Source organism: Curcuma longa, unplaced genomic scaffold (genome assembly GCF_044706935.1).
Source record: "Curcuma longa cultivar G26 ecotype Majalengka, Jawa Barat unplaced genomic scaffold, ITB_CL_G26_1.1 utg8573_np1212_1322966_RagTag, whole genome shotgun sequence".
Lineage (NCBI taxonomy): Eukaryota > Viridiplantae > Streptophyta > Magnoliopsida > Zingiberales > Zingiberaceae > Curcuma > Curcuma longa.
This window is the reverse complement of record NW_027435604.1, coordinates 1,082,602-1,108,434: the sequence shown is the minus strand read 5'-3', so window position 1 is coordinate 1,108,434 and position 25,833 is coordinate 1,082,602. Positions and strand designations below refer to the sequence as shown.

General features: G+C 38.1%; 4 protein-coding genes and 1 long non-coding RNA gene across 6 annotated transcripts; all 5 read left to right on the top strand.

The window, feature by feature from the left end:
- The first annotated feature begins 4,458 nt into the window (after nt 1–4,458).
- LOC141821015 (late embryogenesis abundant protein D-34-like) lies at nt 4,459–5,457 on the top strand. Its single transcript, XM_074708378.1, has 3 exons — nt 4,459–4,797; nt 4,884–5,222; nt 5,296–5,457. Exons 1-3 carry the CDS (start codon nt 4,459–4,461, stop codon nt 5,455–5,457), a joined length of 840 nt encoding a protein of 279 aa, XP_074564479.1.
- Nucleotides 5,458–5,711: 254 nt separating this feature from the next.
- LOC141821031 (uncharacterized) lies at nt 5,712–6,404 on the top strand. Its single transcript, XR_012601185.1, has 3 exons — nt 5,712–5,808; nt 5,894–5,979; nt 6,045–6,404. It is a non-coding gene; the product is annotated as an uncharacterized LOC141821031 (long non-coding RNA).
- Nucleotides 6,405–10,696: 4,292 nt separating this feature from the next.
- LOC141820975 (organic cation/carnitine transporter 3-like) lies at nt 10,697–12,435 on the top strand. The gene has a single exon (XM_074708343.1). The coding sequence runs from the start codon at nt 10,771–10,773 to the stop codon at nt 12,325–12,327; it is 1,557 nt and encodes a 518-aa protein (XP_074564444.1). The 5' UTR covers nt 10,697–10,770; the 3' UTR covers nt 12,328–12,435.
- Nucleotides 12,436–12,773: 338 nt separating this feature from the next.
- On the top strand, nt 12,774–17,751 carry LOC141820956 (sulfiredoxin, chloroplastic/mitochondrial). Of its 2 annotated transcripts, none has more exons than XM_074708324.1 (5): nt 12,774–12,862; nt 12,964–13,118; nt 17,074–17,107; nt 17,190–17,283; nt 17,466–17,751. In XM_074708324.1, exons 1-5 carry the CDS (start codon nt 12,784–12,786, stop codon nt 17,479–17,481), a joined length of 378 nt encoding a protein of 125 aa, XP_074564425.1. In that variant the 5' UTR covers nt 12,774–12,783; the 3' UTR covers nt 17,482–17,751. The 2 variants fall into 2 exon arrangements, with proteins under 2 accessions (XP_074564425.1, XP_074564424.1); XM_074708323.1 differs by having other exon boundaries at nt 12,952–13,118.
- A 253-nt stretch (nt 17,752–18,004) lies between these two features.
- Nucleotides 18,005–23,873, top strand: LOC141820967 (uncharacterized protein At4g19900). The gene is made up of 5 exons (XM_074708334.1): nt 18,005–19,173; nt 19,882–20,031; nt 21,336–21,473; nt 22,381–22,575; nt 23,281–23,873. Exons 1-5 carry the CDS (start codon nt 18,026–18,028, stop codon nt 23,465–23,467), a joined length of 1,818 nt encoding a protein of 605 aa, XP_074564435.1. The 5' UTR covers nt 18,005–18,025; the 3' UTR covers nt 23,468–23,873.
- The last annotated feature ends 1,960 nt before the right edge of the window (nt 23,874–25,833 follow it).

Genomic DNA, 25,833 nt, shown 5'->3' with positions numbered 1-25,833 from the left:
TAGAATCAAGATTTTTAGTTGTCTTTTCAATATTCTTTATGAAACCTTCACATATCTTGCCATCATTTTCACTTTCATGCATGATAGCTTTCATTTTCACTAGCTCCCCTTCATTTGTTAGAATCATTAGTGCTCGATGGATGAAGAGATTACTTTCATACAAACTATTGGGATGTTTGAACGCAATCTAACAATTTTGTCAAAGCATGCATTTCTTATTTACCATTTGTTTGACTTTTATCCATCCTTCTGACATCGAATAAAATAGTCATTATTTTAGAGACAGAAATTTAGAAAAGAATTATATAGAGAAAATAGATGTTTAAGTAGATCAAAATCTTAATTTATAAAAGATGGAAATAAAAATATTTGAAGACTTTAAAAAGAAGACTTCGTGTGTTACCTCAACTTCATTCAGCAATTTTGTTTTTTTTCTTCAATTTTCCTTTTAATGCCTACTTTTTTCACCAAGGACGTTAACTCCTTAACCAAAATCAACTTTTGAACATTCTGAATGCCTATTGTTCACAAGCATAGTTTTCAATCTTGTGTATATGTATTTTCCATCATCACAACCACAATTTGTGTTTCTACAAATCTCACATCGACACTAGAAACAATTTCCACATGCACCAAGAACAGTCCATTCTCCAACCAACCAAAAACAAAAAAAAAATGGTAACTTTCTCAACGGATGTGAATGCATCGAGTGGTAAACCTGCACCGTAAGAAATCATGACAATTCCAAAGTCCAAATTGAATTAATGCCTCCGTCTCTCGTTCATCATCAGAAGCTCCCAGTCAAATGTGACTGGTCTCCTTCAGCTCCTCTCCCTGCTCCAGCCATCCCCAGCCCCAACCTACCGCCAGTCGTTTTCTCATCACAGTCTTGACCAGCTGGGTCGGTCAACTCCCCAGGGGTATTTAGTACGTGAGGGGAGCTAGCCGGATGAAGGATGGAGCTTTGTCAGCTGCTGCAGGACTGGAGGAAGGCTCGCGCGGCCACTGCGACGCCGGCTATCATCGGCCTTCGCTGCAGAGTGTGCCCAGGTACGTCCTCACATATCGATGTCCAAGGTTGGAAGTAGCAACAGCATGCATGTGCAACCTCTGCTAACGCCATGAGCATCCGAGAATAATCACGTTTGTGCCTGTTATATCGTAATACTTCGATGAGAATTAAATGAATATAGAATGAGTTCGGTGTGACGACTCTGATCTTTAAATTAAGATAGGAGCTTAAAAATAATAAAATAATAAAAGAAGACAAAAGGAAAAAAATAAAAACATCTTTTCTTTGCATACTTTTTTTTTCCAAAATTTATATTCGTTTAAAAAAAACATCTTCACATCTACAATTAGATTTGATAATCTGTATCTCTATTCATATATATCATATGTATGTAGGAGAGCATCTAAGAAATCTGACACACATATAATTGTTTTTGTACTTGTTCGTGGTGTTATGTTTAAGAATATTTTTAGTAATCGTCAGTAAGTTCCTATAGCATGATTAAATTGTAAAAATCGTGGAGGCAAAGCCCCTGCGACCTTCAGACACTCATTCACCATCTCATCTGTTGCAAACCTCCAATTTCCTGATTCGACAAGGGCTTTCAAGCAGAATGCAGCTCCAGATGCAGGACTCTCTTGCATGCCCATCAAAGCATCAGAAAGAGGCTTGCAGAGCGAGGAGATTATCCTCGTCTTCTCATTGTCCTGCATTGAGGGATCAATTCCGTAGCGGGCGATTGCAGGGACGACCTTGGAGCAGGCCTGGTGGAGGGCAAAAGATGCTCCGTTTGAGGATAGGGTGCGCATGATGGTGGGCATGATGTTATCTATCTGAGGGACGATGTTTCTGCCATGGACTCTGGCAAGGACTTCATAGAGGGAGATTGTGCAATCGACAGACGTTGCACCATTGGCGTCCGAGACTTCAGAGAGGAAGTGTGGGATGGCTTTGGAGTCCAAATCTTTCGCGTAGGTTTTAAGAGCTTTCATGGCGGAACGGCGGCAATCTGCGTCCTTGTCAAGGTTGGCAAGCTCCTGCCGGAGCAATGGGCTAAGACTTCTTCCCATGAGCTGAGGATCCAAATACAGATAAACAACGAGTTCTCCCCAAAGCAATAGAGAGAAAAGAAGAATTTTTTCGTAGTTTGCATTAATTTATTGGAGAATCAAGATGTGCCAACGAATCACGCACACTATAAGGAAACAAGATTTCTCAAAATCGTCAACAAAATGGAAATACAAAGGAAACAAAGGCAAGTCTTTATAACACATTTCCATCCAAAATAATAACTTCATCGCACAAGAACTATAAAATTGGAAAGCAGTTCATCCCCCGATGACAGAAATAGCTAGGAAAATGAGGAAAACCAGGAAATTTATCTGCCTTCTCAATTTTGAATTCAGAAAAAAAAAATACGAGCGTGAAAGAAACAGCTTGAAAAGCTCAAAATCAGTCTTGATTGGTAGGGCAAGGGGCGACGATGCTGACCTGAGCTCAAATGCAATGCTCCCTTCTCCAAAATCCAAGCTTCGCTGCAGAAAGAGCGACTACAGAGCCAAAGAGGGCGAGTGGTAGTGGAGGAGAGGAGAGACCCAAGTTTGGGTTTTGGATCTAGAAGTGGATGAGGAGCGTCAAGTATTCAAAAAACGAGGATAGAGAAAGACAGAATTTTTTAGGGTTCTGGTGACTATTTATAGTTGGAGGATCGAAATTTGAAGATTTGCCAAGTCAGTGAGCAGGTTAGATTTGAATTTCTAGACGAGTAATTTTCCCGCCGTTCCGCTTCGCTTTAGAACTCACAATACCCTTTATGCGGACTTCCTTTATGCGGACTTTCCATGATTCCTGCTCTGTTCTTCTCTTGCTTCGACAAAGTTCGCCGTTTGACCGGATATAATAAATAAATAAGTACATAAATAAATAGATCTTGTTTTGTTTTGTAATCTCTAATCTGTGTTTTAAAATCGATTTAAATAAATTCTTTAAAAAATCCCAACTTTTTTTATTCTTGCCTAAAACAAAAATATTTGCTCAATTTGACAAACAGTTGCCGAATGATTTATGATACTTTTAAGTGCTCCTTTAAGTTTGCTTATTTAGCAAAATAGACATTAATTTAACAAAAACATGTTGAAGTTCGAGTGTACGATTCATTCAATATTTTACAAAATTTCATCGTCAAAATAAATTAAACATAACAGATGGACTATATGATATCATAGTCGATGAAACTTTCACCTAACAGATGGAGTGTACATCCACAAATAAAGACGGAGTCATGTATTAATTTATCTGGATTTTACTTTGAGGGTTGACGACGTTGCGAAGAAGGTTACAGGGACGAAAGAAAGGAAGACTATGAAAAATATTAAAAGACAGTTCAAAATCCGAGATCAACTCGTGATCAACCTAGATAAATCAGTCGAGCTGGATCCGCCGATGTCCATAAGACAACTAAAATTGTTCATTGGTGCATGAATGCTATGCAACAAATGAATCTGAACAGTCAGTGATTTATTTCTCCAAGAATGAATCTCAAGGTAACCAAAGAAATGGGGAGGTACCAGGCATGCGAGCTCATTCATGGTAGGACTCTCTGAAACATCATTGAAAGCAAACTCATTTATAAGCTCAACATTGAACAACACTTATTCATCCATGGCGGGGAGGATTACTCTACCACAGTCAATGATAACCGTCATCCCAATTAAATGAGTTCGAAATGGCTCCAACTACGTGTGGCATCAGGTGAAACGTTCATTTTGAACGTCTCTCAATATCAGTTACGTAGTGACCCCAAACTAGCTAGACTAAACAAATAAAAAAATGATAAATTTTAGTCAGTCTTATGGACTCAATTCTTAGGGGTGGCTGATTCGGTCCTACGGAAATTTCCTACCGACCACCAAGATAAATTGGGAAACACATACGACGGCCAATTCAGATACCCAGCAACCTTAAACTAAACAAATAAAGATGTTACATTGGTTAAGAAAGCTATAATTGGGCATGGCTCGACAGGAAATGAGTCTATTATATTATTCAACCATGAACTTCCACACGATCCCTTTGGCTGACAAAGGCGCAGGGCTCAGGCACATACAATCAAACACGAGATCGGCTTGAGATAAGTCAATGAACTTGCGCAATGAAAGAGAAAATGACCCCGACTCCGCTGCACCGCCTCTCGGCCGAGTAAATCACCGCCGACCGATTTCCCACCGCCCCACGCGCCTACATCATCCGCGCTATCTCTGCCTTCATCTCACAAATTATTCACACGTGTCCATGCTCACACGCCCGTCCATATACGTGCCCGCGCCACTCCCCACCTCATCTCCTCTCCCTCTGTTAATGCGCTCTGTATATAAGGCTACAGCGCCAGATGCCAACCACCATCGGAAACTCTCTGAAATCAGAAGTCTTGAGTACATCTCTGCACAATGAGCCAGGAGCAACCACGAAGGCCAGGACAAGGTCAGGGAGATGCGGCCATTAGGTACGGGGACGTGTTCCCGGTGGCCGGCGAGCTGGCGGACCAGCCCGTTGCGCCCCGAGACGCCGCCATGATGCAGTCACTTGAGTCCACGATTTTCGGCCAGACGCTCAAGGGAGGCGCCGCTGCCGCCATGGAGTCGGCCGCCACCCGCAACGAACAGCGCCGGGCCGTGGACCACGACCAGTTCAGCGCGCTCCCACGAGACCAGGGGGTCAACGTCACCCAAACTGACGTCCCCGGACAACCCAACCTACGACTCGTCACCGAGTTCGTCGCCGGTCAGGTAGGTGGTTGGAACTTGCTGTAACAAAGAGTTGTTTGTGTTTCGTTGCTCTCGTTAGCATTCACTGAACAAGCGGCATGAAACAGGCCGTGCGCCAGTACGTCGCCGGCGTGGGAGGCCAGGGACGCGGAAATAATGAAGTGGGCGGCGGAGGCGGAGAGATGGATGCTGATATCCGCGGCGGCGTGGCAACGTGGACTGACAAGGTAACAATTGGGGAGGCACTGGAGGCGACAGCAAGAACTGCCGGAAATAGACCGGTCGAGCCCAGCGACGCCGCCGCCATCCAGGCCGCTGAGGCGTCCGCGACAGGCATGCCTGGGGTCATTCCAGGCGGCGTCGCCGCAGCTGCCCAGGCAGCGGTTATCTCGAACGCCTGGATTGACAGAGACGAGGACAAGACTAAATTGGGCGACGTGCTTGCGGTAGTAACCACTTAATTTGAAACTCGATGCATATTACACAGAATTGTTTAATTGCTAAATAAGTAGTTGGCAGAACGCGACAGAGAGGATTGCGGCGGACAAGGAGGCGACGAGGCAAGACGCGGAGAGGGTGGTGAGGGCGGAGTTAAGGAGCAACCCTGACTTGGAGACACGCACCGGCGGAGTAGCCAACACGGTGGCAGCGGCGGCGAGGCTAAATGAGCCTACAACTTAAATGGGTGTACAAGGAGATGAGATGGCAACCTTGCTTGTAGAATAAGAGCGCGTTTGTATCAGGTGGGCGCGCACTCTGTTTGTTTCCTTTTTGTTCTCTACCGGAGCGTGTGTTATTGACTCATTTCAATTTTACTTCAAAATGTAGTCAACACTTAATCAAAAAATTGATTCAATTAATGAACCACAGTAGCCTGGTTCAAATTAATGTGGATTCATATTGTATGGCCGAGATTGATTGGAAGTTTTCTTCAGGTAATAAGGGACAAGAGGACTGGTAAAACCAAGGGCTATGGATTTGTGAGCTTTTCCAACCCATCAGACCTTGCTGCAGCACTCAAGGAAATGAATGGTATGTATTCTCTCTACTATTTCAATTGGCATTTTGTGCGAAATCAAGCTTGGTTCATCTGTATTGTCTTCTCATCTCCTCACAGGTAAATATGTTGGGAACCGCCCTATCAAGTTGCGTAAGAGTACATGGAAGGAGAGGACAGATGTTGGAGCTCTTGGAAGGCAAAAGGTATTGCATATTATTTATCTTTCAGCCTTTCCTCATTCTAACCAAATTTCGTTTGTCATATCTAGAACCACATTCAAAAGAAACCAAAGCTGCCGAAGAAAGGTGTTCTTCACAAATGAGCTTCAGAAACTTAACCATTTAATGTAGACCTATCGTCTGGTATGTTGGATTGCTAATTTTTATTGTTGTCTCCTCTTCAACATGTTGCACTAACTTTGTTGGTATGTTCCTGAAAGGAATCAATTGATTGTGCATCATGTGGTCAAATATGTAATAGTATATGGTGGATGTTCTGCTTACCATCATGTCACGCTCATGCAGTCAATCACAAGTCAAACAACATCATATGAAGTTTTGTGCTAAACACATAACATTTCATCTGTACACATCTTGCATTTGGTTAAACATTATTCCATATTCTTCTCTTTGACGCTGTCATCGATAAGTTTTGTCCCTATTCAACATGACTACATTGGTTTAGCCCACCATTGGTTGTGCAGTGGATAGGCATTAGCAATGTTCCATCATTTGGAGTAGGCTAGATCAAATCTCTGTATGATTCAACTATAATATGCTATGATATGTAAGAAGTTCATTGTTATTTAAACTTTAAAGCCAGAACCGAATGAAGTATGTTTGATTTCTGTGTTTTGCTATGGTTTTAAGGCAATGGCAAGTGGCAAAGCATTTGATTATGAAATTGAATTTAGAAATGCCAATTTATATGAATATCCTTCATTGTTCTTTTTTTAACATCATTGCAAAGACATTCTTTAAGGAATATGTATTTCAAGAAGGTTCGATAGGAATTAACATGCTTAGCGAGTCAAATTGAGTGGGTTGATAGATTTAAGTAGATTGGCTTGGAGTAGAGTGAGCCAAATGAGGTAGATGCCTCGAGTGAACTGAGCCAAGTAATGAGGTGAGTTGGGCATGTTGAATGAGCTCGGTTGATAAGACTCATCTAGGCAGGTTGTGAGTGAACTATCAATTTGGGTTGGTGCACCAAGTGGGTTTTAGAGTTTAGGATTTAGGATTTAGCGAGTGGGCTAACGGTGTTTCACCATTATTGGCCATCAGGTTGGTCTTATAGTCTGAGGCAGCCGTTGGCCTAGGTGTACTAGATCATCCAAAGATTTGGGCAAATTGTTCTTGTCAGAATGCTCGATTCATTTCCACTTGGATTGGTTGTGTTGGCTAGATGAAATGAGCTATCTATTAAATTTCTTCAACCAAACAAAAAGTAAATATATTCCTTTTCCATGCATGTTCTATTTAATTCCCTTGCAATTTTATTACACTGATCAAACTTGCATTAATAAAATAAGAAAAGGAGTAGGATGATAATTCATGTTAAATAAACATTTCATAATGAAGCAGTCAGTAAGTGCATCATTTCACGATTTTCTTGCTACCTAATTAAGTTAGAAAAAGAAAAGAAAATAAGAAAAAGTTAAGACTCTTTGCAGCGCTTTTTTATTAATGCATAAATTTTAAGGTTAAGTATTTAAGATTTTTTAGTAAAAGGATAGAGGAGTTAATAAAAATATTTTACATATGATATATGTAGTATGGTTGACATAAAAGAGGGCACATATGCATCAGTGTGATCATAAAGTATTTTTAATTTTTTTAAAAAAAATCTATTAATTGGTGATTAGATCTGTTGTGTTATATGGAGTTTAATGTGTGATTATAAGATGAGAATGTAAAGTTGAGGAGGATGGATAAATAAAAAATGAGAATATTTTTAAAAAATTAAAATTATATCTATTGAGAGAAAATTTTAAAAGATATATTTAAGATAATATGAATATGTACTTAAGTATCAATATATGTCTCAATTAGACGATGTAAGATTGTGATAAATATATATATTAATTGAGTAAGACAGAGGTTAAAAAAAACTTGAATAGTAATGATAAAAATTAAATAAAATTTATTTAAATATAAATGATGATATAGTAGAGATTAAGTCGTATAGGAGGAGAATTCATATAATCAATTTTAGTCCGTGGAATAAATAAAAAGTTTATTTGTTTGTCTTGTTCTTGAATTTGTATGTTTTTTTTTTTAAACAAAGCAACATATGATGATATGTGGGCGCTCCTTGTTCATGAATTGCTAGTCATGTGGACTGTGACATCCTTAAAAACTGACAAAGTGAAGCCACCTGCGTGGCGTGCTGAACAAGTGTTCATAATATACACCTCAACTCTCAATATCTGAGCTGTCTCTCAGTTTTAAATAACCGTGCATTTGGATTTGGTGCTGGCATCATGCATGTCCCGGCCAAGAACTGAACACATAGGCTCTCTTCTTCCATCCAATGGGCAACCATCGGTTGTAAAATGCCAGATGGGCGCCCATCATTTTGAGATGGTGCTCCTCCAATGATTTTATTTTAAAAATATTTCTTAATTCACTGTTATTGTAATAGTTATACAACATTAAAAAAATTATCAAATAGTTACTAAAACGTGTACATTAGTAGTTACTATAAGTGAGTTTATGATTTAAGATTTACATTGTATAAATGTTATTCAATAATTGTTATAATGTATTTAGGATAAGTTTAGAGTTTTAAGTTTACAAATTATTCAATATCTGTGTGGAAGCTATTCAGTAGTTGCTACAATTTGTTTAAGATTTAAGATTTAAAGTTTAGAGTTTTTGAATAATATTATATTAAAATATTATTTATCAACTTAGTTAAAATTATTTAAATTTCATTAAAATTACTTTAAAATAGTTGTATAAGATATTATATAGCTGCTAAAATTTTAAATCCTAAACTCATCGTGAACATGTTATAAAAGCTATTGGGTAGCTTCACACGTTGTAGTAGTTATTCGGTAGTTTTTACACGGTGTAAATTTTAAATCTTAAACTCATCATAAATATGTTTAACAATTATTGGGTAACTTTTATACATTGTAGTAACTATCAAAGAGTATTTTTGAGATGGATATGATTGGGTAGCTTTTACAGGGTGTAGCCACGGAAGCTTTCTGATTAAATTGAAGTTCATGGATACGATTGAGATGGTATAATATAAATACACTGACACTGATGCCTGCCGGCACTGCCTAAACCCAATCAAGCAGTAAAATTCACATGCAGCTTGGAGTTTAGTAGTTTAATTCACATGTAGCTTGGAATTTAGTAGTTTACTAAAGATCTGCAGTCTGCATTTAAATTTACAAGCTTGTCGTCAAGTCTGACTGTATGGCTGGCATATGGAGATCTTTGACAGGTTGATGATGCTGTGTCTATAATCTATTCACGAGGAAGAGAACCAAGTTTTGAAGGTATCGTTGTTTGTCAACCATGCTTATCTTCTTCTTCGTCGTTTCCGCATTGCTATTGCTTGCCTTTGATTCGATATCTTTGTCGATCCTGTCTGTTATCTCTTCATCGAGCAATGTCAATCGCAGACTCATTGTCATGTGGAAAATTTTCTGATTTAATTGCCTTACAGCCATTTTAACATTCAAAGATATATTGGCAACAAGTGAACTGTCGTTTTCGAAAGATGGTTATGTATGCTACTGCATTTAACTTGTCCTTGAGTGATTATCACCACATTCTTCTGTCAAAAATTTTCTTAATTGTTTGATCACTAACTCCACGTAATTAATTGCCTACCCACCTCTTTACTTTCTCTTCTCCATAATGAGTGACACTGTCCTCCTTCATGCTTTCCGATCGTTTATTTTAACATTAGCAAGAATTAAATGTGTGTCATATTTGTTTCTCTATCCATGGTGCATTAGTTCATATATTTTAATCTAAATTTTATCTGTTGGATTAAATAACTTGATATGATTTTTATTATTGGATCAAATTAATTATTGATAAGTTTTTTGGATGTGTTATATTGTAAGTGGAGTGCAAATCCATTTGCTCAAAGCGAGAAAGAGACTCCTAATGCACTAGTTGATGACGCCCAATGTATCACTTGCATATAAGGTGGATAATTTAACATAAATTTATATAAAAAAAATAGATCTTTTTTATTTGAATCGTCAAAAAAAGATTTTTTTTATCATCAAATTAATATTTTGTCTTGTCTTTTTTTGTTTTTTAATGATTATGTTTTATAGCGTTTACAATTACAATTACAAAGATATAGTGTTTGTTTTTCCTCAATGTATAAAATAAAATATTGTGCTCTTTCGTTTGATTTATTGTGTTTTTTTATCTAGTTTGTTCCTATTTAATCTCCCTTCTTTTAAAAGTAATTTTTACATCATTTTCTTTCTCTCTCTAGTTTATTCCATTTCATTTATTTTATTAGTAATAATAAATTATAAGTGTTATGATATAATATTGATCAATATGGATGAAAATAAAAAAATAAAATATTTATATTATAATAATAATTATTTATATTTATTATAATATAATATTAATTAAAAATAAAATATTGTGATATTTTATTTTATATAGAATGTGCAAATCAATTATTTTATATATATTGTGATAGATTACTCTTTTTCATTACAAGAGATTTTTTCATTAGGATCTAATTTTTACATAAATTTTCTTTACCTTTGTTCCATTTTTTAAAAGTAATTTTTACATCATTTTCTTTTCCTTTGTTTCATTTCATTTATTTGATTTACCTCGTAGTTGTTATGTTTTTCACTTTACCTCTATAAATTTGAAGAAATATTTCATTTTGTTTCATATAGTTACTTTTGTTAAGAAAACTACAAGGGGTGGAATGAAATTTCTGCAAACCTCTATCTATCCAGAGCTCGTCGCACTTCTCACTGCTGCTCTCCAATGGCCGACGAAGCTCCTCTTCTTCCTCGCTACCACTCCTCCGAGAACCAAAATGAACTCGACGGCAAGAGGCCGTCGATGGCATCCGTAGATGAGACTCTCGAGAGCTATCTCGGTGGCTGCCAACTCCTCCAAGCCATCTTCGTCTCCTTCGCGTGGGCCTTCGACGCCCAGCAGACCTTCATCAACGTCTTCACCGACGCCGACCCCGCGTGGCACTGCACTTCAGCTGGCGACTCCGACGCCGCCTGCTCTGCCTCCACCCCTTGTGGCCTTCCTCCAGGCTCCTGGGTCTGGGACTCCCCCGCCCACGCTTCGGTGGTGTCGGAGTGGAGCCTCCAGTGCGCGGGCTCCGCCCTCGTCGGCCTCCCCGCATCCGCCTACTTCGCCGGCTGCCTACTCGGCGGCCTCCTCCTCTCGACGCTGGCGGACTCTGTTCTCGGCCGGAAGAACATGCTCTTTTTCTCCTGCTTCACCATGTCCCTCTCCGCCGCTCTCACGGTGGTGTCGCCCAATCTCTGGGCCTACGCGGCGATGAGGTTCCTCTGCGGATGCGCGCGCGCCACCATCGGCACCTCGGCGCTGGTGCTCTCGACGGAGATGGTTGGGAAGCGGTGGCGGGAGAAGGTCAGCACCGCCGGCTTCTTCTGCTTTACTCTCGGCTTCCTCTCTTTGCCGGCCATGGCTTACCTCAACCGCGGGGCGTCGTGGAGAAGGCTCTATCTCTGGACCTCCGTCCCCTGTTTTTTCTACTCTGTTCTGATATATTTCTGGATAAAAGAATCGCCGCGATGGCTTCTGGTGCGCGGCCGCCGCGACGAGGCCATTCAAACGCTTAAGAGCATGACGGCGAACAATCGCAACGCCATCACCTCCAGCTTCTCGAAATTGATCGTCGCAGAGGACGCTGGCAACATCGACAACGTCTTCTCCGCCATGAAAGTGCTGTGGGTTAAAAGATGGGCACTTCGCCGGCTACTCAGCGCCATGACCGTCGGCTTTGGCCTCGGGCTGGTCTACTACGGGATGCCACTCAACGTGGGCAACCTCGGCTCCGATCTCTACCTCAGCGTGACGCTTAACGCGCTGGCCGAGGTGCCCTCGTCGCTGACCACCCTCTTCCTCGTTGACAGGGTGAACCGGCGGATCTCCACGGTGGCGTTCACCACCGCAAGCGGGGCGTTCAGCCTCCTGTGCGTGGCGGTGACGGCGGAGCCGTGGCGGATGGCGGCCGAGGTGGTTTCCTTCTTCTCCGCCTGCACGGCCTTCGACCTCCTGCTCATCTACTGCATCGAGCTGTTCCCGACGTGTGTGAGGAACTCAGCGGTCACGGTGGTGAGGCAGGCGATCGTGCTGGGCGGCGTGTTCGCGCCGATGCTGGTGGCGGAGGGGAGGAAGAGGAGCTTCCTGTCGTTCGGCGTGTTCGGCACGGTGGTAGGCTGCTGCGGGCTGTTCACGGCGTGCCTGCCGGAGACGAGAGGGAGGAGCATGTGCGACACCATGGAAGAAGAAGAGTCCAAGCAGATGATCATGAACACCTCCACGACGACTCCATGAACGGCCTCGTGGAGCATCCAAGAACAAGCCTAAATCATGCATTGTATCACACAATTTTATGTAATTAAATTTAATCCTTCTAAGTTTTGAAAAAAAATATTTTATAAATGTTTTTTATTTATTTTTAAAATATATTTAAAAACAAAAGCAAAGCGTAAAGATTGCGCGGTTCCTTTAATATGTTGCCCCCGTTTCTCACCTTCTCCACTCACCAAATAATTTGCCCCCATTTCTCACCTGCGGGGAATCTATCGGGTCCACTTTGGGCCCCACGCCATCTCCTCCACGTAATCGCGCGTATAACGTTCGTGCGCTAACTGGCGCGCCAGAAATGAATTCGTCTGAACCGTCCCCATTCGAGAACCCGAGTCGATCGAACCGCTTACTGGGGCTGGTTTTTTAATCCTATATAACGGAAGCAAACGAGCCCTCGTCTTGATCCGATCTTTCGCAGCAATGGCGACCTTCGCCCTGTCGATTTCGCACGCAGGCCCCCGCAGCTTTTGCCTGCGCCCGATTAGAGCTTCCTCTAATGGTTCCTTCTCTACTCATCATCAACTCATGCTTGATTTTGGTTTCGTTTTTTCGTTTCTTTCCTTTTTCCGATTGTCGCGATGGGATTAGGAACTGGTGCAGGGGTTCCGTTCTCGAAGCCGAAATCGGGAGGGCCGGCGATCATGGAGATACCCCTCGACAAGATTAGGCGGCCGTTGATGCGGACGCGGGCGAACGACCCCACAAAGGTGAAGGAACTCATGGAGAGTATCAGATTAATTGGTCTCCAGGAACCTGTAAGGATATATACATAATATATTTCTAATTCTTCAGAATTTATGCGGTTCATTGAATGGATTGCTGAATGTTAGTTATTGTACTGGGGTGTTGATCCACTCCTACACACTCGTTAGGGCTAACAGCTGCTTGATTGCGATTATTTGCTGATCATAGAAGATTTTGGGAAGTGTTCTTTCGTATTCTCTTAGGATTTCAAGAGAATGGCATAGTGTTTGTTAGGGTTTTTCACATTGGAGTTACTAGTTCTTGATCAAGTAGAATCATTTGTACATGTTATATTACTCATACTCGTGTTTTAATGATTTATAATCATTATAATAGATTGTGCACAATCCGTGGTCAGGGAATACCACTAGCATAGACTGTATAGTTGTAATTAAGTTATATTTATATTTGTGTTTCTCATCATACATTGTTCTAATCGTGAAGAACATAAACTAAGAGTAGATTCATTTGTTTCAATTAGTAAGATCAAGTGCATGTCTTGATTCTAAACTTGAAAGTAGATATGTCCCCCATTAGTCAGCAGTTAGATTTTTCATGGCACCTTCCTGAACATTTGAAGAGGATATATTTGTCTAGATATAGTTTAAAGAGTGATAGGAGAAAGCAACGTGTACAACAACAACAAGTAGGGTTGCCTATATGGATCCTTTTAAATCATTAGGCTATATCCCCTATTATATCATCATTTATATTTAAATAAATTTTATTTTATTATTTCTAATCAAGTCTTTTTTGATCATCATTTTCTTCTTCATTTGATGTATACATTTATTATAGTTTCACATCGTCTAATTGAAACATTTATTGATCGTCTAAGTATATGTCTGTACCATCTTAAACGTGTCTTCCAAAGTTTTTTCTCAATAAGTGCAATCTCGACTTTCTTTTTAATATTTTCATTTCTTATCTTATCCATCTTTGTATGTTTACAAGTATATAATACCTTATAGACAATACTTTATATTTGTTTTTTACTTCATTTTCTCTTGTACTTTCTCATTTCACTACTAAGATTCTTTAATCTTGGTGGTGCGCATCCCTTTGACTCACTGAGTACACTCTTGGCTATTATTTTTAACTTTGATATATCTTATCTCATGTAGTATTCGTGTCGTCGTATATTTCTCCTAATATTTGTACTTCTATTTTCTTCTTAAATATATTTTGTTTTTTATCCTTTAATTTTCACTATTTAATTTTAGGTGTCGTGTATATTTTTCTTCTATTGATACTATGTTTGAAGTGTATATCCAATACTACTAACCTATGCTGGATAGTTTTCTCTAGAGATAACATTGCAATCTTAACAAATCTTTTTATTCTTCTTCCTAATCATAAGAAAGTCATTTGTGATTTATTATTTCTACTTTTAAACGTGATCAAGTATTCTTCTCTTTTTTAAAAAACGTATTAGCTAGTATAAGGTTATATGCTATTACAAAATCCAATATAGTTTTTCCTCCTTCATTTTTTTCCAAACCCATAACCCCCATGCACCCTATTATATTCTTCATTTTTTACTCCTACATATCTATTTGGATTTCCTCCTATTAAAATCATTTTGGTTGACAAAATATTTTATATTACTTCATCTTGGTTGGCCTAAAATATAGATTTGGTGTATTCATCTAACTTTACTTGAAGTGTATATATGCTAATTACATTAATAATTTCTTTTACTAACACTATCTTGAGAGTTATAATCATATCCCCCTTTCTAACTACTCTTACTACTTCATAATTTAGCGAATTATCGATAATAATACCTACTACATTTCTTGTTTTACTCATTCCTGTGTACGATAATTTAAAATCTGAATTCTCTATCATCTTATGCTTTCTCTCTTATTTTGTCTCATAAAAAAGGGCAGCCCGGTGCACGAAGCTCCCGCCTTGCGGGGTCTATCACCTTGCCTTTGGCAAGAGGCTGTTTCTCCCGTTACATGACAGCAACCTTACCGTTGCGCCATCCCCTTTTTTGTCTCATATACATATAAAATATTAATTATTCTCTTAATCATCATATCTACTACCTCCATTGCTTTATCGGTGAGTGTTCATAGATTTCATATTCCAAATTTTAGACAATTAAATTTTTCTATAATATTTGTTCTTACCCAATCTATGATGTGAGAATTATTGCATATTTAACACTACACCCGAGTTCTCATAGAGTTAATGCATTTCTTATGGGGAACATCCTAACATTAATATAATAGTTTGATGAATTCATTCATTGAACATTATCTAAAAGTCCACGTTGGTTGGTAACTGTCACCCTTTTTAACCGGGCTTTGGATCAACTTTGGTGGGTTTAAAAAGCAATATGTAGTGGAAGGAAAATGTTTCCAGTCCATATAATGTGTAAATATGCATTTCTAGCCAGTAGTTGCTACTGAGTAATTTATCCTTCAAATAACAACTATGTTATTTTAAAACGCCAATGGTACGATCAAATGAAATAAGAAAGTTAGGCTGGCAGGATAATTGAATATTTTGAATTACTTCCTTTTAGCCTTGATATCTCTCTTTGTCTCTCTCTCTATCAGACATTTATACATTTATGTTCTAGCTAACGTGAAATTGATAAAGAATTTGAAGTGTATACCTCAAACTAATATTTTTTCCCCAAGAGAGAAAAGAAACAACTTAGAACCTGCCCTGATAGACTTTTTTTTTCTAGGTTTAGTGGTAAGCATAAAGGTGGTTTTGATCTACGCGGCTAAGCCTCTACTTTTGGCCTTCTGTTTCTACATAACTTGCCTGTCGAAGCAGCACTTAGTTCCTTCTCTATCAGATAACTTGATATCCACTTTGGTTATATATCTCAATATCTCATTTATTATTCAAGACAAAGCAGATATTAATGTAAATATTATTCATAGGATAAAGAATGGATGATCAAAATGTGTGGTAAGACCTGTTATATTTATGGATCAAAGTGGTTGGCACTTTGGAAGCAAAATATATGTTAAAAAGAGAGAGAGAGAGATAGAAAGTTATACTTTATGTAGTTTTTTTATAGTTGAAAATGCTAAGATGGATGTGTGGTATGTCAATATAGGATTAAATGAGAGAATAGATTGAAAACACTAATATCCAAGAGCACCTCAAATGGAAGATTATATTAGACAAAATAAGTTGAGATGGTATGAACATATTTCAAGACCACTAATTGCCTCTATAGTTAGGAGAACTGATTTTATTATACTAGGCATAAATCATTAGTGAATATAATAAAAAAATAATTTAATTAATTTGAATATTATAAGTGATATAATCATACTAAATGAAAAGATAAAATGCATATAGATGATCTCAAATAATTGTGACAAACACGACTTATTATAATGATGAATTTTTTATCTCAAGGTCTCCTTTCTTGGAAAAAAAATAGTAGGTGAAGGAAACGTAGATCAATAAGTTAGATTAGTGGAATCTATTAGGTCAACATGCACTACCTTTTCCATAATCTAGAGGGTTATTTACCAAAAAATCCTTTGAGTTTTATATATCTGAAAAGGCATGCAGATACTTGGTATCTCTGGAGTTTTTACATGTTCCTGTATAGGGAGTATATCATTTCCAGTTGTAAGTTACTAAAACATAATTTTCAGATCAGTAAGATGGATTATCAAGGTGCACTTGGTGAGACTAAATTAAAAGTATGGCTTGATTAGATTAAGCAAACTAAAATGATGAACTAGGATTAGATTATACGTGATGGCTAGCATTCAGTTTTAATCACTTCTTGGTAGAATAATTGGATGATCTATTCTGGTAGGATTTTGATTAGAGAACTCTCGAAATGATAGCAAGTCTAAGGTCTAAATGATGGTTCTTGCTCAATATAGATCACCTAATATCTTGGTTTTCTCAAAATGAGTTCTCTTGATTCGATTGCCAGATATGCTAAATGCCTGATAATACAAGTATATTTTACAGATTGATGTGCTAGAAGTGGAAGGAGTTTACTATGGTAGGTGCTCATCCCCACAAAAGTGCAGTTCACCAACCTTCCTATGAATTGAGCCTTAATCAAAGAGAACATTTTTTTGCAGGTTTTTCTGGATGCCACCGCTACGAGGCTCATCAGCGCCTTGGCCTCCCAACCATTCGTTGTAAAGTCCGTCGTGGAACAAAGGAGACATTAAGGTTAGTTGCTTCTTCATGGTTCTCCCACCAACTAAAGTCATAATTGTCATCACTAATATTAGTTTGAACATTAGCCAAGCTTAGTCTCTCTTCATGGTTAAACTTTGTTCCAATTCTTTCTTCTTTCGGGTGTATTCTTCTATATTTAACGATAACTCGAAGAGACTTGTTTTCTTGTTCAGGCATCATATGAGGTGAACTAGAAAGAAGAGAACCACCAAAGGAGTTCATCGTCGAAGCATCGCATTGGGGTACAAACTACACGCTGCCACTTCAAATTAAGTGCATTATTTGCCGACGATGCCTCCGGTTAAGTTCATAATTTAAACGGAGAAGAACATATTTGTCGTCAATTCACTTGCTTGTAAAATTATGGCACGCTGTCATTGTAAATGATCAACTAACACATGTCGATCATGAGTGATTAACACGTGTATTTTATGGCCCAGCTTAAAATGCAAGATTTTCTATAAATCATTTTGTCTTCGAAATTAAATATTATTTTTTTATATTTCTTAACTGGAACAATGATGAAAAATCTTATTATAAACTGATTTATTTTGAGGAGTTTTTAAGGATTATTCTGAGCTGATTTTTAGAAATGGACGACGCTATTTGATAAAAAGAAATTTAGAAAAAAATGGTTTTTCTCATTTTTGTCCCTGTGTTTGTTTATAATAAGCAGCTATCCGGCCTAGGCTCTTTGGACCGGACCTCCGGCTTCGGCTTGTACTCGTCTGCAATGCTCCGCCAAGCGCGGCGGCGACCTGGCTACGGGCCCCAGCTCTGCGCCGCCGCCGCCGCTCTCCTCCTCCTCTTCCTCTCCCTCTCCGTCCTCCACTCCCGTCTCTCTTCATCCCCCTCTTCATCCTCAGGCTTCTCCCTCCGCCTCGGGGTCCCTACTGGCCAAACCACCTCCGAACGAGACCCATCGGCCCTGTTCGAAGACGCCAACTTAGATGACATCGACGAGAATACCGCCACCGATGACGATCGGATCGACGAGCTCGACGTCGTCGAGGAAGAGGTGGGTGATTCAATACCCCAGCAGGATCCTAGCTCTGGGCTTTTCTGGGACCACGCCCTTGGCGTCGCCAGGATGCAGTTCGGAAGGCCCGATCGCGATGGAGCATCCCATCCTTTCCTCTCGTTTCCCAAAGAGCATACTTACGGGGGCAAAATCGCGTTCGGATCGGATGATCAGCCCGTTGACGAGGACATCCGGCTGAAGTTAGACTCGATCAGGAAAGTGGAGGATGCTCTTCTGCTCAAAGTCGGTTCCGGCGACTCGCCGCTGCGGAAGGGGTGGTCGCAGTGGCTGGAGGGGAAGGGTGACTACCTTCGGCGGGATCGGATGCTCCGACCGAACCTTGATCTGTTGAATCCCAAAAGCCATCCTTTGCTTCAGGATCCAGACGGCCCCGGGCTGACTATACTTACTAAAGGGGATCGACTGGTGCAGAGAGTGCTCTTGAAGGAGTTGGAGAATGCTCCTTTCCGTTTAGGTGGTGGTGGTGGTGCTGAGGCTAAAAGAACTGAGGTAAGACAAGCTATGGAAGCAGAGGACAAGAAGAGGGAAGTTGGAGCTTTGGAAGGACGAAAAATGGTAACTATGCTGAAGGAGGGTCGAGTGCATGCTGATGGTCAGCGATGGGCTTACTTTCCTGGCTTAGATGCTCACCTGAGATTCTCTGACTTCATGGATCAGTTTCTTTATAGTGGTCAATGCAAGATGAGAGTTTTCATGGTGTGGAACAGTCCACCATGGACTTATGGCATCCGGCATCGACGGGGCCTGGAGAGTCTTTTGCATCATCATTTTGATGCTTGTGTGGTTTTGTTCTCAGAGACAGTGGAGCTTGACTTCTTTGAGGACCTAGTAATGGAAGGGTACTCATCTCCAATAACCAAAAGCTGACTTAATTAATTCTATCTGTTTGTTTGCTTTAAAATTTTTAAAGTGGATTTATTTTTCCCTAGCTAGCTGTTCGGAAATTGTCTGTTTGCTACTTCACTTTGACAAACCTTTGTTCCTTTCTTCAGTTTCGATGTGGCAAGAGTCACATTTTTATTCAACAGCTCCATTCGTATCACATTCTATACCAAACTGAAACTAATGACTCCTTGTGTTTATAACAAATAAAGCAGTTACACTACTCATGCATCATGCAAACTATATATACAACTAAAGTTGCTGCTTAGTTCCGAGTTAGTAGCCAGCGAAGTGTTTATTGGGCTAGTTTAATGTTGCTAGTGAGACTTTACTGATGTTGCCTATTAATATTCAAAAAGTACCTACGACTGGGACCAGATTTTGCTTACTGAATTTTGTATGTAATTGAATCTCACTTTTTCTCATGGCTACAAAATCATCTGGTCTAAATGATAACAAAGGTTCCCCTTTTTTTCCTGTTTTTTGATTTAATTGAATTTGTGCTCTGTAATCATCTCTCTCCATGTTTCTGATAATATCAAAGTTCAGCATTTTACTTGTTATACTTTCTGATATTTATGAATATTTCATGGTTGACACAATTTGAAACATTTAATGGTTGTTGCTTAAAGAAACCCCCTGTAACTTGATGGTTTTGGTTGCAGGTATAGAATTGCAGTGGCCATGCCCAATCTTGATGAACTTCTAAAAGACACTCCTACTCGTATCTTTTCATCTGTGTGGTATCAGTGGAGAAAGACAAAGCATTATCCTGTTCACTATAGTGAGCTAATCCGTCTTGCTGCTCTCTATAAGTGAGTGGTTTATTCTATTAATTATGTTGTTATTAGTTGTGCCTTTGCAACTATAAAAATTCTTCATTCTCTCTGGGTTTATCTCTTCCACAAGAGACTGTTGCTCTATGCAGAGACCTAGGATATTGGAGTAGCTATTTCTTGCCATGTTAAAGTAGCATTTGCTAAGCCATTTTCCTTCAACCTATTTTCAGTTAGTATTATATTCTCTGGACATTAAAAATTACCTGAAATAGTATGTAGGCAATATTCAACCAATCACTATTATCAAATGTGATTCCTTGGAAACTGCTATTAATTATACTTGCATTGTCTAGTTACATTTGTTTTTAACACTATTGTCCTTGTATAAGCCCCATTCCGTTTCCATACATCAGTGTTGATATTGCCATGGGCTATCTGATGCTTGCATTATTTGGGCATATAGTTAAATCTATCAAGGTTTTAGTACGATATAATACTGAAATCAACCTCAAATTTCTTCATCTTCTCTTCAAAAGATTATCACTATCTTGTCAGGTCAATTTGATAGATTTTGCTGAACGTGGTCATTTGTGACTATTTGTCTGTATGTAATCTCGATCATTGAATTATTTTTTATCGATCCATATTACTACATACAAACAATATTTTGCTTAATGTTTATACAAGTGTTGAATAGTTACAATTTCATACCCTATACTATTTTTAAAAATATTTACAAATACTAATTCTATGAAGGAGTGGATTTTGAATATCAAATTAACCAGGAAGGAAATCTTATATCTACCACATAACACATAACAAAATGCATATAAATAAATAGTTCTTAGTGTTTATAAATAAAATGTTCGACTGCTACAACTGCGGGTTGTACATTGTTTATAAACAGATTCACAAGCTTCTGTAGCTTAGGATTTATCTAATCAAAATATGATCATCATACTTGTATTAAATTCCTTATTACACACATCACTCTTTTCCTCATTAAACATGGAAATAGGTTACCTATATTAAACCATTTTTTAATTGTCTAGATTGGACCTGATTAATTAATTTGAACTCATTTGTAGACTCAACTGCATATACATCCCACTTATTTGCTTTCCTGCAGTGCATATACAACTCCCACATTCACAGCAAACAGTCCTTTAGTACACATGTACTGAGTGCTGAATCTCTTTCCTCCTTTCTAAATTTCAGTTTATGTAGTCCTTAGAAGGTAAACTCTTTCACGGAATTGTTCTATATTGTATTACAGTACATAGCAAAGTTTTGTTTACCCTCTTTTTTGTTTAACATGTACTTATTCTATGCTAATCTAGGTATGGTGGCATATACCTTGATTCAGATATCATAGTTTTAAACCCGATTGATTCAGTGAAGAATTTTATTTCAATTGAGGATAATTTATCCGGAAAATCAGTCTTCAATGGTGCAGTCATGGCATTTGAAAAGAATAGGTACTCAAGTTATTACTAAAAGTTATCATTGCTTAATACTAAATCATATTGATTAGTCATCTTGGATGATCTATTTGTACTGATCTTCATTATTTCGTGTGATTTGTTGCAAGTTTACACCTACCTGGTCTATATGGCTCATGCTTAGATTTTAATTTGTCCAAATTCATATTCTGGACTAAGAATGTGGCACATGACTGTTATGAGGAAATCTTTAGTTGGCATCAGAAAGGAAAATAAACACTAATTTAACATGGTCATGTGATTTTCTTCAATTTTCTAAACGCCTATAAGAATATACCAGATTACAGCACTCTGTTAGTTTAACCTGTTGAGTACCTGTAAAGATTTGTGGAAAATCAATTTTATCTTAGAACAAGCTTGTATCAAAAAATTAATGCTCTATCTACTGTAAAAGCATAGCACCTAATGGAAGCATATATTGCTATCAGTGGAGCTAATTACAAGTAAGGGCGGTTTCTACGATGATACAGAAGTTTGATATTGCCACCCAATCTTGTATGTTAGACTGAGGATAAACAAAGAATTTTAGCAATGACAGTTATTGCCTTGTTTGTAGACCAGGCCCAGATATTTCATGGTCAACATTATTCCTTTGTTCATGGATTTGCTCCCTTTCTGTGCTTTGTATGTATGATGTGATGCTGTTGCTTTGTTTGGCAATGGTATTTATGCATATAGACTTAACAGGTCAGCAGAAGATCAGTAATCACAAAATACTCTGGTCCTTTCTTTTTTGACTAGATATAACTTCTATTTTTCCCCAATAAACAAAATGTCTGTTTTTTTTTACAAAAGAGGTTTTGGATTACTCATTGCTCATCAAATTCTGCAAAATGATCAATCAGTATTAGTTCTCTCAAAGGCTGTAATGTATCTTCTGCAGTTCTTTGATGCTGGAGTGCTTAAACGAATTTTATTCAACATATGACGATGCCCTTTTACGGTGGAATGGGGCAGATCTCATGACAAGGGTGATAAACAGGATATCGGACAGAAGTAACAAGTCGCCATTACAGCCTGAGATAAATGTAAAACCTCAATTTGCAATTCATCCTATCAGTTCATCAGATATTACAAGGTGCTTCTTTCTTACTGTCATCAATCCTTATTTGTTGTCAGTTCCAAATTGTTGATGATGATCTACTTAGTAATTTGTCTTGGTAAAAATATCTATCATAATCAAGCTAAAACAGGGTAGTAATCATAATCATTAGCATGGTTAGTGTTGGAAAGTCCTTAATTTTGCAAATCAAGTGGATTACTTTACTTGTTCAACCCAAGAAAAACACAATATTTTTTTATGATTTTCTGTTTAATTACCATTCGAGCCATATCAATTTGCCATCCACATTAATAGAATACTTTATCCAGTGTTAATCTCTGACTTGATACACCACAATGGCACCTCCCTAATTGTACTTTATTAATCATTCCGATCAAGTATTTGTATCAAAACAAGAAATTTGGTTTGATTTTTATATCTTTAACTGTATTTTAATCAAGGTCACCAGGCCATATAGATCAATATACTGGCATAGTATGATGATGATATAAATTATCCAAACTGGTATTGAGATCTCTATCAATTCGTCCATCTGAACTATTTAGTTTTTCTTCTTCATGAGCCTTTCTTTGATGAAAAAAAGGCAATATTATGATGGTTGTCATGCAAGCCTCCCATTTCTAGTTTGGAACCAGAACTGGAAAAAATATTCGACTTAAAAACATCACGAATCTTCTCTTGCTACGTCAAATCACTTTATATATGTTGGGGTTTATGCAGGTACTTTGCAGAGCCAATAGATGAATTTGAAAAGGCTGAACAAGATAATCTGTTCAAAAGGATGATGAACGAGTCCTTGACATTTCACTTCTGGAATGGCCTTACATCGGCGCTGGTTCCAGAACCCAACAGTCTCGTTGAGAGACTTCTGAATCAGTACTGTCTCCATTGCCTTGATGTGTTATGATCTGACAAAAAAAATCTACTTTTACCAAGACATTACTCCTGATTGAAGCTTTAGCTGACTTACTGCCATGCTTGAATTATGGACACCTTAGAGCTTTCATTAGCGATACTGAAGCCAAAAACTTGTCTTGTAGCTGAAATCAAGATAGAAATTATAACACAATATAAGATCAAGGTACAATATAGATGTATCCTTTTGATCATTAGTGAAACAAGATTTTTCTCAGGGGTCACATGCATCAATCACATTCATTTGAGGAAGTTTCAGTATAATTGTTTAACGCGATAGATCTATTTTGGTGATAATTTTCTTGAACACCATGTCGCCTCTGTAAGCTATGTATTTCTTGGTTTGTAATTTATGTATGTGAATGTTCAATTCAACAACAAAGCTTCTATTTTTGTAACTCGAGACTATTCCTAGTATCGTATGCCCCCTGTTACTTGTACAGTTTTATGGTTGGATTATTGGGGAAATGATCATATTAAGCAGAGGCTGCTTTGTACATGTGTAGTTAGATCAGCATGGAAACTGAACAGACAGATCCCTTGGTGAGTCTGCATTGGAGCCACTGATCCACGATCAAGTCTACTCAATCATGTCAATGGCATGCTCGATATGTTTTTTCCAGCACAGAGACTCGAAGATCTTGTCAAACAACCAGGGGATAAAAGGGGTAAAAACTTGGGTGTGGTTGTTGCTAGAGATAGGAACAGGTTAGTCATGTTTTTTCCAGCATCCACTCAGTGCTGCCAACTCTCCATCCACAGACCGGCGACACTCCCGCTAGACCATCCGGAGTTTCATCTTCCGTTGAGCAACCAATCTTTCTCCGGCAAGCATCTGGGATATTGTATCGGTGACAATCTAAATATCTAGGTATGGAATGCCTTGATGATTTTTTTTTTCTTTTCTAATCTTATTGTTACCTGTATGAAATACTTCTGATTAAATTAAATGCCCCCTTTTTCTGATCAAACTTTAGCAAGATGGCACTGCAAGGTGTTTGGCAACTTCAGAAGCTGATAGTGAGCTATTGTGATTGGGGAGGAAGTAGCAGGGGGATTAGGTATAATTCTTATTGTTTTTTTCTTTCACCTAAGTTATCTATCGCATGAGTCCATGTAAGTCAAGTTCACCTTTCCTTGCACCTTGTCAGTATCATATCTATTTCATGTAGCTTAGATTTTTTTTTTCACGGTAATAGATCCATTTCCATGTTTGCAGCGCTGCAAGTTTTGGTTGAGCTTGTGAGTTTTGCCAGTGTGTGATACCTGAATTCATGATGATGATGTTTTTATTAACGACGTTCATCCCTTTCAAATGTTAATGTGGTTTAGATTAATGTTGATTCATTATATTTTCAGTTGATTCATGGGTATTTGTTATGCATTGTTAGATCTGTTCATTGGCAATTTGATAAGTTTGACACTTGTCTATCTCCATAACAAAAATATTGTATCATAGTTTATAATGATTCCTGTATTCATCTTAAGATGCCTGAAATATTTTAGAAAGAAACTCTAGTTCACTGGATGCTGTTTTTTTAGTGGCTACGTTAAAAGGCTAAGAATGATTAATGGATTTTTTGGTGTCATTTGACCAATTTGTGGATTCTAAACTCTAAACTTTAGAATTACTGGCCGTTGGATTAACATGTAATGTTCTTCCCTGCTATTAGTCATTTCAATGGCTCAAGTACATAGTATTGTCCAACATGACTAACTCAACATGAATTTTAATTAGCTTTTACTCAGCTTTGTCTTGAATCTTGAAATTGGTCATTACAACTGGAAGAACCATGCCATTGTTTTCTGTTATTTTCTTCTTCATCATTAGTTTTTTTTATCAATATATAGTCGTATGTTTTTTTCCATTTATTATTATTATTTTTACTTTGTTAAATAAGCACATTGCAAGGTGAAATGGTAGCCTGCTCTGCTGGTGCAGACTTCACACCTCACATTCTCACTGTTGGCGGCATCGAGGAATTGCTCACCTGATTACAAACATGTCTTTTTTTTTTTTTTTTGGTTCAAGAAGATGGTAAATAAATTAAATATTTATGAATAAATTTAATATTTATTTATATTCATTAAGTATATAAAAAATTAATTAAATAAATAAATTCAAATAATTTATTAAATTAAATGAATAAATTTGAATATATATATATTCATCTCATTAATATTGAATAGAGAATATAAATTATTTATGAATCTACCAACAAAGTTTATGAATAAGTTAAACTTGAACTTTTATTTCAACTACTCATTTAAAATTCGATTTGGCCACGAAGATGCTTTATGTATCATGAAAAAATAACGAAAGGAATTATTTGCTAGCAGTTAGAACCTTTTTTCGAC